General features: G+C 41.3%; 1 protein-coding gene across 1 annotated transcript in view; it reads right to left on the bottom strand.

Annotated features, from left to right (window-relative positions):
- LOC102759062 (chromosome unknown open reading frame, human C6orf106) overlaps window positions 1-15,899 on the bottom strand; it is a 92,087-nt gene that overhangs the window by 13,251 nt on the left and 62,937 nt on the right. The window contains exon 4 of the mRNA XM_006755607.2: window positions 9,698-10,026. Within this exon, the coding sequence (XP_006755670.2) occupies window positions 9,698-10,026 (329 nt within the window). The remainder of the gene's footprint in view (window positions 1-9,697; window positions 10,027-15,899) is intronic.

Below are 15,899 nucleotides of genomic sequence, written 5' to 3' on the forward strand. Positions count from 1 at the left end.
CTAAAAATCAAGTGAATAAATAATCGGATGAACAGAATAAACTGGTGATTATAATAGAATCAGGGGCATAGAAAGGGAGTGGACTGACTATTCTTTGGGGGACAGGGGTGAGGGGGATGCGGGAAGAGACTGGACAACAATCGTGCACCTATGGATGAGGACAGTGGGTGGGGAGTGAGGGAGGAGGGTGGGATGGGAACTGGGTGGAGGGGAGTTATGAGGGGGGGGAAGAGGAACAACTGTAATAATCTGAACAATAAAGATTTAATTAAAAAAAAAAGATTCCCAGGTGATCTAATGTGCAGCCCAGGTTGAGAACCACTGTCTCAGGAAGCCCATATATTCCCTCTGTGGTACAAGAGCTTGTAACCTTCCATTCTGCATCTGGTCCTGCCAGAAATGCAGTTACAGCAGACTTAGCTGAGGACAAGTCATTTGAAACCTGAGCATCTAGGCCAGGAGAAAATTGTCACACTTGGGAATTACACTTACCTCTTTGAACCTGTAATTTTGCTAGTCCTACTTTGAGAACTTTCATCAGAAATTAAAATGCTAAATTCAGAGTATAGGTAAGAGAATGTATCATTACAATCAAAACAAAATATTCTGGCCACCTTGGGAACACTAGCTCTGTTTTAGCTCTGAGACTGCCCAGCATCACATCAGTGTAAAATAATACCCAGAGTCCCAAATCAAATCAAAGGGAGCAAAGCAGCTCTGAAGATGTTGAGGTAGAAAAGGGAGAGTTCCTGGAGATAATTTTTATTCTCAGTTAGATAGTAATGTTACAAACAACAAAAGACATTTTCTAAGGCTCACAGTGTTTGCTTAATTCATTTTTAATGTACACATGACCCACACCAGTTCAAACACCAGCCAGGCTGGCAGGGCTTTCCTGGCTCCTCAGGGTTTTCAAAAGGGATTCATCGAAATATCACTAAACCAGAGGCTCTTGGCAAACCCCTTTTGGTACAGAATGTGCTAATCTGCCAGCAAACCTGAGGCAGGGGTGGGGGTGGGGGTGGGGGTGGGATGCAGGTTCCTCAGTTGCTTTGCGTTGCTTCCTCCTTGGTCACAAAGTCGTTTGTAGCTGCTGAAGATGAACAAGGAGATCTCTACAAGCTGACACTAGTATATAAACTACCTTTAGAGAATAGCCAACAGACTTTGCTTTTGCCAGCAAACCTCATCAGTGTGGTCTAGAAGAACATTAGGCTCAACCTGGGTTCCAGCCCATGGCACAACCCCAATTTCACCCCCAATTTGCTCTGTGAATGTGAGTAAATCACAATTTCCTGATTAGTTTGTCAAATGAACAGTGTAACTACAAAACTCACAAGTGTGTTGTGAATTAAGAATAAAAGAAGTAAAGGTGGCCTGGATAACTTGAAGTGGTTTGTTTACACATTAGACACAGTATTTTTATGTCAGTCCTTGGACCTCTTCTCTATCTCTACCAGTGGTCCCCTGGCAGGGCGATTCCCCTCACTCCCCTCACCCCCGCCTCCGCCCAAGGAACATTTGGCAATGTCTGAAGACATTTTTGGTACTTAAACTCAAAGTTGGGGAGGTAAAGGCCAGAGATGTTGCTAAACATCTTATAATGCATACTACCCCTCCACCCCAAGACTTCCGGCCTGGAATGCCAGTAGTGTTAGTCCACTGGCTGAGAAACCCTGCTCTACACTCCGGCACTCAGTGCACTGAAGCCAGTCTCACCGCATTAGATGCCATTCACACAATACAACTCTCCAATTTCCATCTCCACCCAGACCTCTCTCCTAAATTCTATACCCAATTTGGATATACAATAGCCCACTTGACACCCCCCATTTGGATGTTTAGAGAAACTGTCCATGTGCCCAAAATGGAACTCCCGATCACTCTCCACCTCTAACCCAGCCTTTCCCTTCTCCACTGATGGCAATTCCATCCTAAATTTAGTTGCTCAGGCCAAAAACCTTGGTGTCATCCTTTTCCCTCTCTTACATCCCCCATTCCGACCTACTAGCAAATCCTGTTGGCTACAAACTGGATCCAGACTCGGACCTTCTACCTCCACTGCCACCACTCTGGTCCGAACTACTGCCCCACTTCCCCTGAATGATTGTGCTAACTTCTCTACTGTCCTCTGCTTCTATGCTTGCCCTATATTCTCCACACAAGAGCCAGAGTGATCCTTTTACAACCCTAGGACAGACCACATCACCTCTCTGCTCACCTTTCATGTACCTGTCCCTCAGAACAAAAGCCCAAAGCTTTGCAAGGGTCCACAAAGCCCTCCATGATCTGGTTTCTGTCCTCCGACTTCATCTCCCTCTACTCTCCTCACTCATTCTGTTCCTTGAAAAAAACAGGTAAACTTCCACTTCAGGGCTTCTACTGGCTGTCCCTTTTTTTCTAAAATATTCTTTTTCAAGAGAGCCTTTATAGAAATAAAATCCAACTTTAAAGGGAGTAAGATAGCCCCTAACTATGTTCTAGTTCTGAAATGCTAAGTATGTTCAAGGGAGATTTTACATTTGTTCCAGGAAAATAAAACTCCAGAGACTATCTTTTGGCAACAATCAAGGAATACAAATAGGTTTTGTGACTGCAAGAGGCATAGGTGTTGTTGTCATAAGAGTGAGCTAGTGGAAATTTCAATTTCAACAAAAACCTAAACCCAAGTGACTAGGGAGGTTCTAGGGCAGGGGTGGGCAACCCCTGGCACGCGTGCCAAACATGACACGCCAGTAACTTTTGCTGGCACGCGAAACCCTCTCTTATAATCTTCCATTTACAATTTTTTTCTTAATATCGACTTTTTTATTTTTCAGATAAATTCAGTGTAGGTGCATCTTAGATAAATAAATAATTTTATATAACAAGTTATCTTAAAGACCATAGGCATGGATTGACGAGAGAGGGGAAGAGCAATTTCTATGCCTCTGCCTTAACTCTCCCTGCCTTCCTAGATCCGAACCTGTCAGACTATCAGTGTACATGTATACATTTTAAAAAATGTTTTTTTCATCACCCTATACTGTGTTTTTGTCACTCGAGTGAATTTTATTATTTCTTCAAGGTTCTTCGCATACGTACACCTTAAGAGATATCAAGTAGGCGTAACACGTTCTCAAAAAATTAGGGTTGGCATGGAGAAGAATTTTGAGTGAGATTTTGCTGGTTTTGGCATGCACTCACAAAAAGGTTGCCCACCCCTGTTCTAGGGAATCTTTCCCCTTCCTGTAGGTTAGAGATAAAGGCTGATTTCTGTAGCTTCCATTGTCCTTAGGGTGAGAAGGGCTTATTATAGAGAAGTCACATAATATCTTGTCAATAATGGGCTTGCTCCTCATTTGAAATGTAGCAGTATACTGCAGAAAGCATGTCCTCCCGAGCCCACAACTGTTAGCTCAGCTGATAAAAATGTGTGTGTGAACACTATTTATATTGGAAAGCAATGGAGTGCACTGTTAGGAGAGCAGCCTTGAGAGTAAAAGACAACTGCTTTTGTTCATATCCTGATTTCAACACTCTCTAGCTACATGACCTTGGGCAATTCATGGGATCTGTGTGCCCCAAGTCTCAGAGCTGTGAAGTAGGGCTAATAACTGTACCTGCAGCATGGTACTGTTGTGTGGACTAAATGAAGTAACGCACATCAAACACTGAGCCTGCTACCTCTGGGGAACAAATACTGGAAGTTGGGAGGCAGGGAGGTGACTGGTATTTTTTGTAATAAGCTTTGTAGAAGTACTTGGCTACTTAAACTACGTGCATTGATAATTTTAACAATAAAAATTTAAAAAGCCCCCGGCACAGTGCCTAGCACATAGTGTTCAATAAATGGTAGTTTCACGGCTTTGATGAGAGTACTTTCAATGGCCTCTGGGAGTAGCATGCTTTGCTACCTGTCCCTTGTCAGAGAAGACACAAGCTGGATAAAATATCAAGTGAAACAGCTTTCCTTCCAGCTTCTCCTTCAGCCATCTTTAAACCTTTCGTGGAAAGGGTCTGTATCTGAGAACAGACTCATTTCATGGCAGTGAAGTTAGTTACACTGCCCTCTATTGCCTCACATAAGTATTAGCCCAGATAAGGATGCCAACCACCTGCCCTGTGGTCAAATTTAGTGCCCTCTGAATTGGGCGAATGCATTTGGGGTGGTCAGTGGTTGAGCATCGAACTACAATCAGGTCAGGGCACATGCCCAGGTTGCGGGATTGATCCCCAGTGTGGGACCTGCAGGAGGCAGTCCATCAATGATTCTCATCATGGGTATTTTTATCTCTCCCTCTCCCTTCCTCTCTGAAATCAATAAAAATATATATATTTTAAAATGAATTAGGCGAATGATGAGCCCAATTCCACTGTCACCCTAAACCTATCCCTTATGATGTTAAACTGACCGGCTACTTCAATGTAGATAGTAAGAGTCACAAGCCATTAATTACATCCTCAGGCCCATACCGCAAAAGACTTGCTTTTTTCAAACCTTCCCCTCTAGTAGCCTCTACTACAACTTTTAAACCCTCACCTAAACAGAGGGAAAATAACTCTTCTATGCTTCAGTCAACACAGATAAGCAGGAGATTAGAAGTCAGCTGATTTCTGATGTAATAAAAGTAGACTGACTTCTCTAGCTTCAGATCCAAAATGTACTAAAGAGTGGCTGCCGGGGAGAGAGAGGGGAAGAGGAGCAGGTGGGAATGTGGGCAGGCAGGGCAGATGGCAACCGGCAGTGGCGGACAATGGAGGAGAGAGAACCTCCCCACAAAGATAATAACAAGTTTCTCCTTCTGAACCAACACTTGGCGGAAGTAATAACAGTGGCTCAGACTGTAATCCAGTTTAAAGGAAGAGTATGTGACATACACCAGCTCCAAACATGTTTTAAAGTAAGAACAAACACAAAATAAGGACTATAGTCCAAGTAACAACATAAATACATTTGGGATGCCACTCAGCTCCCAAATGTAAATTATTCCTCTCAGAGAAAGGAAGTGAGGCATCTGCTCTCCTGAACAACAGCCCCTTGGGTTTTGCCAGCCACACTCTAATCCCCAGCTGTCCTGAATCAGATCATTTGGTTGGTGTCTTATTCTTCTGTAAGGCCTTCTTAGAAAATATTTAGAGATTTTAAAAAGTTACTGGCAAATAAGAAAATGGGGTATCTAATTTTAACAGGGGTTATTTTCTCCTTTCACACCTCTAGGAGGTATTTTTTCACTACTTTCACATTATTCAAAGAGAAGCTATCTTGGCCTGCAGAGATGAATCAGAGAGCTAGAATTCATGACAAGAATATCCTTGAATCAACAGAGTGAGCACCTACCCTACTGTGACTGTTTGTCCTCTGAGATTCTTGCGCTAATCACATAAAAATGGTTTCTTTAAAACAGCAGCTGACCATCACCAATACTTGATCTGACTGTTCACCTAGGACAGGGCAGCCACAATTGAGCTGACAATGAGGCCAGCCAATTTCTAACAAAAGGGAGGAGTCAGATTTATGAATCTTTGGAGCAAGTCCGCATATACTTCCTTTTCTGACTCCCTCTGATCTGACAGTTCACACAGGGAGGGGCCAGGGTTGTGGGATGGAGCTAGGGCTGATGTTCTCCCTCAGAGCTTCCCCCCAGGCAAGAAGCACAGTCCAGAAAGCTAATGGTTATTTAAGGGCAGCTGGGGAAGGGCTCCACGGGTGTCCAGTTCCTAGCACTGACAGATGGGCCATTATGTTGACACATCCACCCAGTCCTCACAGAGCAGGTGCATGAAGCAATCTTTTCATTTAATCCTACCAACCTTAGCAAGTTAAACTGTAACTATGGAGGCAGCAGGAAACGGTAGCTGCTACTAAAACTGTGGTCATGGGCTTCCAAGAGCATCTTGTTCTCTCCCAGCCTTAATGGCAGGCAGGGAATTTCTTTAGAGTAACTCAAATCTATTGCCAACTCAGAGATCCCGGACACCAAGGCATCAGGTACTCCTCCTACTCATCCAAGAAAACACTTGCCCCAACTCTAGAGCCTCAGGGGTCTCTTTCATCCTTTCTATTCATTCATAAATAAAAGGCACTATTTATTATAAACACCACATGGTTTATGTACCTGGAGAGTTATAAAAATATTTTATTTTTATCAAACAAGAAAAGAAGTCACTACTTTTAACGACTCAGCAAACGGGAATTCTTAAAAAAGATGGCAAAGGCAATCCTCAATTTACATATTAGAACCACTTATCCACCGCTTATTTCGACTGGGCTTCCTTCATGCCTTTCTTGATAATAACTGGGGCTGAGTGAATGCTTTCACTCAACACACTTTAGTAATGTGGCACCTGGATTTGAATCTCAGCTCTGCCTCTCTCTACTAGCTGTGTGATACTGGCAAGTTACTTAGCCCCTCAGAGCCTTTCTTATCAGAAAGTGAGATGAGGTTTGTAAAGTACTGGCAGCACACCTGGGCACACAGGAACAGTTAAAAATACCCCTGATGTGTACCTGATCTCAACACTTTGTCAAGTGCACCATTCAGAATCTCAAAATTTAAGGCTTTTCTTATATAACAATCAAGCACAAAATGTGGTCTTGATTGGGTCCTGGTTTGAACAGACGAATTCTAAGGGACACTTAGAAATCTGAATGTGAACTGATAATATTGGGAAATAACTGGGAACTGATAATATTGGGAAATTATTATTAATCATTAGGTAAGTTAAAGGTATTTTTGAAAATCCTTATTTCGTAAAGATGCATATTAAAGTGGAAAAATGTCAAAATGTCATAATTTCCTTTTAAACATTTAAAATATTTCAGAAAATAAAGGATGGCAAGTTAACAATTGTGAAACCTAAGTAATGAGTATACAAATGCTTATTATACTATTCTTTCCACTTTACTGTATATTTGAAATTTTTCATATTACAAAATTCCAAGTTTTCTAAAAAAAAAAAAAAAAGAAGAAGAGAGAGAACCTCAAGCATGCCACTTTTAAAAATAAATAAATCTCTATTCTGAAGCCAATCACGAATGTTTAGAACTGTGAATTACCCCTGCTTTAAGATATCTATTAAGTATAGTTCCACTTTTTTTCAAAGCCATTATTTCATCCACTGTTCCTCAAAGGAACACAGTATAGCAGTGGAATCTATCTCTCATCGTCTGTTACCCACATCAGGGCCTCACAACCTTCCCACATTCTGCCCTTAGCACTATAACAGTTCTCCACACTATTGTCCTTCCTGTCTTTCCATCTGCCCATTCTTTGAAAAGCTCTTTCCATCAACTCCAGTTCTGCCTTCTCTAACTCTAACCTCCAAGAATATATAAAAATTATACATTTGACTATTGTTCTCTACTGACCAAATTCATACTTGTCCTGACTGAACTGGATGCCTGTCTCGTCACTTCTACTGTGCTGCAAGCTGCTGGCTGGCAGGGGTCACTTGTTTTATTCTTCAAGTCCCCTACTGAACAATGTACACTGCTCTAAATAGTGCACAAATCTGTTAGTACTTCCTGATGACTGTTTACACCCGGGGTCCTCAAACTTTTTAAACAGGGGGCCAGTTCACTGTCCCTCAGACCGGTGGAGGGCCAGACTATAGTTTAAAAAAAAACAACTATGAACAAATTTCTATGCACACTGCACATATCTTATTTTGAAGTAAAAAGACAAAACGGGAACAAATATAATATTTGTATTTGCATGTGGCCCGCGGGCCGTAGTTTGAGGACTTCTGGTTTACACCAACCCCATTCCTTAGGAGCCTGAGAGGCAGAGCTGACTCAACTTTAGCCAGAACTGCTTCCAGATGTTCACATACGTGCTTTATGAATAGTATTCTACTTCAAGTTAGAAAAAGGGAGGCTCCAATTTCTCTTTGGGGTCTAAGTGCCACATTCTCAATGTATTATAGCCAAAAGTCTCATCAACCCCAATGAGAATCTTACTCTGTGGTTCTTACAAGTGCTGCTTCTACATGACCCTGCAGCGTTCATGAAAACAAATTTAGGTAACATATCATGAGTTCATCAAGCTTAAGAAATATCTCAATAGCCTCACCACAGCTCAGCCGTTCTAAAAAAGCAGTATGCTGGAACCTTAATTAAGGCTGATAAGTAATTCATTCTGACAGTGCACCCACAAACACGCCAGGGCAAAGAGAGTTGGTTAAAAGCATCAGCCCAAAAGGGAAAGAAAACAACTAACAGGTTCGTGACTCAGGAGGATGAGTGCAGGGCCCTAGCCACGAATGCCAGCCCTATCCGAAGACTACAATGATGGCTGAGTAAAGGAGCTTCGATTATAGAAAACAATGGATCAACTAACTGGTTTTGCCTCCTCTAATTCTCACCTTCCCATTAAACTCAACTGCCTCAAGTTTCCGTTCTACCAAGGTATTTTAGAAAAGTCATACTCTGAAGGGTTAAAATTAAGACAGACAAATCTGGAGCAACAGGAATGTAAAGGAAAGTCTTTGATTAAGTGTTAAGATGCGAAGTCTTTCCTCAGATATAGGCAATTTACTGGTTTATCAATTTACTTCTTTAATTTCCTGGAGAATTGACATGACTACACAGAACCCTTTGTGACTATTCAACCAACCAATAAATTAACCCTTTGCTATACTATTGCTAAATGAAGTCCCTCTTACCAGACCATGTGACAAAAGAGAATTCACATCACCAGGTTTCTTTTCTTAATCTAGACCATATTTTAATAAAGCACTGGTCAGAAAAATACCATTCTTACAACAATGCAACTTGTCCCTCAAAAAAACATTAATTTTATTTTTTAATTTTTGAGGGTAAATTTTAAGACTTAACAGTTATATGATTATATAGATGGGATGCTGGGCCTAACATGCAGCATTATTAATCAGAGAAGAATGCACAGAAATACTCACAGGCCCCAATACGTGAATCACCTACAACAGTGAACTCTTAGCATAAGGGCTTTATTCAACCAACCAAAACCAACAACCAGGAACCATCACCCCCTTAGCAGTGTGTGGAAGACATTATCAATCAACTAGCATAAGGAAAAACAGATCAAGAAATCAAACACCCAGAAGTGTCTCAGAACAATCATAAACTTAAAATCATAATTAAACAATTCTCTCTCATTCCCCACACGTGAAAAGTCAAAATATCACTTGGGCCACTCTGGGTTGTAGATGAGGGAGTAGATGGGCCACATAGACTGAAAAGACATCAACAAGAAGACATGCAAACAAGGTAAATAAAGTAAAAGCCCAACAACAGTTAGGATAAATAATTGAGCTTGCCCTTTTCCTCTGAAAACAAACAAAAACAAGAATCCCACCCAAACCCCAAAAAATCAAAGTAGGAACCAATTTCAAAGGTGTGTTGTTGTTGCTCAGTATACATTAAAAATGGAAGCATGGCTGGCGATATTTTGACTTTCTTTTCTTAAAATGTAAAGGTAAAGAACTCTGTTCTTTCAACACCCAAACCAGAGCAGAGAGACAGTAGTAAATTATAAATGTGGATGAAGTAATATCCACAGGACATGAAGATGGGGGAGGGGGGAGGGGAGAAGGGGTAGGTTTTGTGTTGTTGCTGTTGGCAGGAGAGCTAAGCAGTCTTAAAGAACATTCTAGGATTCAAGATTTGCCATGAAGGGGTATCACAAATCCCAAGGCCCACCACCTACCCCTTCTCCTCTTCTCCAAGGGCACCTACCTTACTGTAAGTCACTACTGATAAGTTGTTTGCGTGACTGCTGGGGGACAGATTTACAGAGTTCTGTGAGAGTCTATTCTCATCTTGCTCGGTTTGGTCAGGAGCAGGAGCCCATGTGTTTTTGCTGATTGAGTCGAACTCGGAACCCCCAGGGTCTTTTAAGTTGTTTTCATCTGATTGTCGGTTCTTTTGGGGAGAGGCAAACGGGTTGAAGTTTCCTTCTACCTTGCGATGTGGCTGTGTGTTGAACTCCGTTTCGAAAGATGACAGCTGCTGCGTTACTCCTAAAAGTCCACCCACCTCCACACTGAGAATCACCCAGATGACATCTGAAACAAAAAAACAACTCATGTCAACGCCAAATACACCTTCAAGGCCCAAAGCAGCTACCCCCAAGAACCTCAACCACCACCCAAACCATAGAGAGAAGCGTTCTTCTACATGTTAGTTTAGAACAGTGGTTCTCAACTTTCTGGCCCTTTAAATACAGTTCTTCATGTTGTGACCCAAGCATAAAATTATTTTTGTTGCTACTTCATAACTGTAATGTTGCTACTGTTATGAACCGTAATGTAAATATCTGATATGCAGGATGGTCGTAGGCGACCCCTGTTAAAGGGTCGTTTGACTGCCAAAGGGGTTGCGACCCACAGGATGAGAACCGCTGATTGAGAAGCTTGCTCACAAAATAGTCCAGTACATTTTCATTGCATTTTTGGTAATGTCAAGTTCAAGCTCTGCAACAAATTCAGTAGAGGTCTATGAGAACCCTGCGACTATTTGTAAAAAAAACACCCTGGTACTAGCTGATTCTGATGCACAGCCATCTTTGGAAATCATTACTCCAGAAGGACAATTATCAATAGAAACCTAAAATCTATTTTTCCAGAATTACAAGTTCTTAGTGGTTTTTGCTTATTTTACATGTGTTTAACTCAGAAAACTCAGGGCCTGCATAATTCCTGAATAAAAAAAAAAGGTTATTATTACTAAAATTGGAAATTATAGATTGCCCCACCACCACCACCACGGCAATTTAGAGAGACCATACTGTTCAAACTAGGTAAACTGAGAGGGAAAGACGGAACTACTAATAATTGCACCACTATATAGGTGTAAACCTGGCATATTAGGACAGATGTCACCCTGGCTATACCACAATATATGTGAGCAAAAGATACCAAAAATTTAATATGTCTCAGACTTTCTAAAATAATCTAAATTTACCTTTCTGTCAGATAGGGAAACCCTACTATCTACACTGAAACCATAAGAGATATGTTTTAAAAAGATGCCCCACAGAACTTTTGTCCCAACTCAGTTTTTTATTTCCTCAACTACCGAAGCTAAGGGTTCAAAAAAATAATAAGGAAAGTGGCAGTTTTCTCTATGTTCATCACCTCAATTCAGAGAGCAGTGGCATCAACTTTACTGCTGGAAGGTTTTTAAAATGCAAGCTACAGAAAGGCCAAGAAGCATTTCAGTGTGAAGACAAATATAAAAAATTGTGCCAGTTCCTAAACAACTGTAAGGTTGATAGGAATAGGCAAATAAACCTCATCAGTTAGCTACATGAAAATACAGATAACATATAAGTAAAGAGGATAGTGAAGGAATTGAGGAAAACCGCTTGGGCTGTGTTTATTATCAATTTTAAATTTGGGTTCTGTATCTGAGGAAGGGGATCTTAGGGTGTCAGAGAGTAATAAATACTCAATTTGAGGTCAGTGGTTTGAGAGCTGTATGAAGAACTGGGTTGCATCCAATTATGATCCAGAGCCCTGGTAAGTGAAGATGCAGTGACATCTGCTGTTCACTTCAAGAAGTAGCAACTCATTTCACTTGAGAATAGGAAGCTAAAGCCATTAGCAGCATTAGCAGGACTCACAGGAATGGGCATCTCCAAACACACTTGTCATTAAAGCAAACGTAAATCCTCATGCAACTAGTACCATAAAAGTTCTACCTGTTGATTTAACACTGTAAGCCAGGATATGCAGTGTGCCACTTCACTCAGAAATGTGGGACAGTGACAGGTGTGGTGGGTCAGAGGACTTTCATTCAGAGCTCTGAGTCAATCTCATAAACCAGTATGATGTGGGCCTTAAAGAACAACTCAGTGGCAGGCAGCCTGAGGAAGTCATTCTATGCTCTTCTATCCTAGTTTTCTAACCAAAAGCAACATTCCTTTACTCTACTGCTCCTTAGTCCCAAATGAATATGCCCTGTTTCACAGTACATTAGTTCCTCCTTGTCCTCCACCCATATGCTTTCAGTATATGAGACTAATGACATTCTCCCCTCCACACACACACCGGCTTTGAGAACTAAAGTGTCTTTAATATAACTCACTGGGCCTTATCATACTTAAGCCACCACATTCTATTCACCTTGGCTACTTTGCTAGACTGTTCACACACTATATAGTTGCTATAAAAGGAATGTCATTTCAGAAGCCACTGATTTATAAATACCAGTAATAAAAAATCCATTTCTGATCCTCCAAAGTTATTACTGTGGGGTCATTAATGAACAGCAAAACATGCCTTCTCCACTATACAATGAGACATCAAGGCATCACCTCTAGACCTGCATTTCTGAATATGCTCATCCCATGCACTGTGTGTGTGTGTGTGTGTTTAATCAAGTAAATAAAAAGGATGATAAAGAAGATGGACCCAATAAGCTTGTTTCAGAGAAGTTGGCCAGTCCCAACTCCTGCCTTGATTACTGAGATGAGACCTACCAGCCCGATATTTTACTGTATCGCTGATGATAAAATCACAGCTGTGAGCAATCTCAGGGGCCATCTAATGGAAAAGTTTCATTTTCTAGATAAGGATCTCAAGTCTGGCAGTAGAAGAAATGGGCCCAAGAACTCCCAGCTCTCAGTAAAATTTTTTCAACTCACACTTGTTTCTTCCCCAACAGCAACCTGGGAAGCACATTCAGGGAACTAAAGTTATAGTTACAGTTCCACTCCCCAGGCCATAGTAGCTTTACCTACAGACGCATGTTCTTTGGCGCCAATATCAAATAAATGAGCCATCAGGATGTCCTAGAAAAGTAGTTAAGGAATAGAACCAAGGGCCAAGGCTACACAATCAGGGATTAGAAAGCAAATGGAGAAAGTTATTTTAGAATATCTGATTTTAAGGTGAGTTTTTTAAAGCTCCTGGTTCAGAACTTTGGAGCTAGAAGGTATGATAATATTATTTCATTCAACTCATCCCTTTTACATATGATTAAACCTTTAATAATAAGTACAGAATTAAAACAATTTGGTAAACAAAACAAATACCGAAATATTGCATTATACCTCAAAGTATAAAATATACATGGCTCTATAGTTATATAAATAAATGACTAATAAGGCAGAAGAGACACACTTCCTTATAGAAGAATTACAAATATTATATACAGATGCTCCCCCTTCCAAAAGGTGGGACTTAATTCTATATATCCCCCAGCGAGCTAAACTTAGTGATTCATTTCTAAACAATAGAGTAGGAAGCACAGTAACTTTTATGGTGGAGAACTTACTACTTGGGGACAAACTACTTGACCAAGTGATCATGGTTAACATCTCCAATGAAGTTATACAAATTTCAAGTACTCCTTATGACATTTATTTCCCCACTGTGGATTCTTCCCCAAACCCATAACATCAGCTAATCATGAAGAAAATATCAGACAACTCAGATTGAAAGTATTATAAAGGACGCTAGATGGTATTCCTCAAAAAACGATCAGAGGTCATGAAAAACATGGAAAGACTGAGAAACTGTCACAGACCAGAGGAAATGGGGAGACATGACAACTAAATATAATGTGGCACCTAGACTGGATTCTTGAACAGAAAGAGGTACTGAGAGGAAAACTGATAAAATCTAAATAAATAATAATGTCCCAATGTTGATATCTTCACTCTAACAAGTGTGTGGTGGTTATGTAAGATGCTGACAATTGGGAAAACTGGGTATATGGGAGCTCTCTATCATCTCTGAAACTTCCCTGTAAGTTTAAAATCAGTTCAGAGTAAAATTTACTAAAGAAAATAATGTAGCATTAAAAATTGCATTTTCAGGCATTAAGAGGGAAAGGTGCAACAAAGCCAACACAAACCATTCTCTCTGTAGTGAATTGACTACAAAGGGGAGGACTTTCATCCAGTAGTGGGCAAAACAGGTTGTAGGAGGGCAGGGAGACAGGGCCTATCATATGCTCAAGTTCTTCAGAGGCCTCAAAAGCTCACCTTATCAACCCTACAAGAGTCACTCCTATCTACAGGGAGATGGCTCCTTTCCAGTGCAACTCCTCAGTAGAGCTTAAGGAAAGGGCCAGTTAACAGTCTTCAAACAGGGGCAATAGTACGAATGTACCACATGTTGGGCTGAGGCTGACTAATTCTAGAGTCTACCTCTGCCTGCACAGAGGCCATCAGAAGCCACAGGTATGCAAACAATACTGTGACATCAATAGGTTTCACTTGGTCTGGGCTCCCAAAGGGGAAAGACTAGGGGACTTGGGAAAGTACCACTTTCAAAAGTCCAGTTTATAGGAAGCTTCAAAATAGTTCAAACTATGGCGAGGACTAAAATGTTGCAGGCTTCTGATGTCTAGAACAACAGCCCTGGACCCAGGAGCTGTGAGTCAAGACTGCCACAGCACCAGTCAGCATAACCTGGCTTAGGTGGCATACACATGGCAGAGTACCATGGAAGCCACTGGTAGATTTGGAGGTTGGGGATTCAAATCCTTCCTAAAACTCAACTCATCTTCAAAGCACAACAGGAACCTCACATTTCCCCAGGATTAAGAAACAACCAGTGGGCTCAGTGGTTGAGTGTTGACATATGAACAGGGGGGGGGGGGGGGGGTTCCCTGTCAGGACACATGCCCAGGTTTTGGGTTCAATCCCCAGTAGGGGGTGTACAGAAGGCAGCCAGTCAATGATTCTCTCTCATCATTAATGTTTCTATCTCTCTCTCCCTCTCTTTTCCAGGAGAAGTTTTTGTTGTGTTTTGTCTTGTCTTGTTTGGAAATGTTTGACAGAGCCCTAACCAGTTTGGCTCAATGTATAGTAACATCAGCTGCAGACTCAAGGTCCCAGGTTCGATTCCGGTCAAGGGCATGTACCTTTGTTGCTGGTACATCCCCAGTAGGGAGTGTGCAGGAGGCAGCTGATCGATGTTTCTCTCTCATAGATGTTTCTAACTCTCTATCCCTCTCCCTTCCTCTCTGTAAAAAATCAATAAAATATATATTTTTTTTAAAAAAGAAAGAAAGAAACAACTTGGGTCTGGAGAGGTACAAGGTACCAGTCAGTTACTGGGCCACAAGCTACGGGCTCACATTTCTTCTTGAGGGAAAACTGGGCATGTATTGCCTAGCTTCAGTGAGAAAGGCTTGAAAAGAGAAAGTCTGACCACTGGTTGTCTCTGGACTAAAACAAGTCCCAACAGTTAGTGCATAGGTCAACACTATGAGCAGGTCTCCACATCTTGGTGTCTGTCTCTTGGAACTACCAAGGTAACAGTGTGTGTACCACTGTAAGAAGAGGGCACTTCCAATTGTCCTTACACTGATCTGCCTGAAGTCTCAACTTCCAGCATGCATTTCCACATTATTTACTTAACACAATAGCCCTGCTTTCCTGACACAAGCCCAGCAGGCACTCAGATGCTTTTACTATGTCTTCTCGGCACCTAAGGGAGAAGAGGGAAAGGCAGGCACCATCAGTCATCAGCTTCTCAGAGGACAACTTCTAATTTTTGGGGCCCCATTTAGACAGACTGACTGCGTAAGGTCTGATGTCTACTCAAACAACTGCTTCCCTTCCCATCCTCACTCCCCACCACCTCATCTCGCCAGAAATGTGCATTAGAAACTTGTTCCTTAGTTTCAGTATTATTCTCAGAAATTTCCTTTTAAAATGAAAATGCCCCTCAAAGGAACATATTAAGCTACCTTAACCTCATCATCAGGTCAACCAATGGGCACAAGTTCACATAGGGGAAAAGAAAGAGAAACCTAAGAAAGAATACTGGAAGCCTAGGTGAGATGAGACAGTGAAGGGTCCCATCAGAGAAAGAGGGGCTCAGAAAGCAAAGTGGAAATGGCAATAACAAATAAACTATTCCTACTTCACAAATTTTCCAAATCATGTTCTATTTACTAATCATGAACTTTTACCTTAAAC

This window comes from Myotis davidii, unplaced genomic scaffold, assembly GCF_000327345.1.
Source record: "Myotis davidii unplaced genomic scaffold, ASM32734v1 scaffold1073, whole genome shotgun sequence".
Taxonomy (NCBI): Eukaryota; Metazoa; Chordata; class Mammalia; order Chiroptera; family Vespertilionidae; genus Myotis; species Myotis davidii.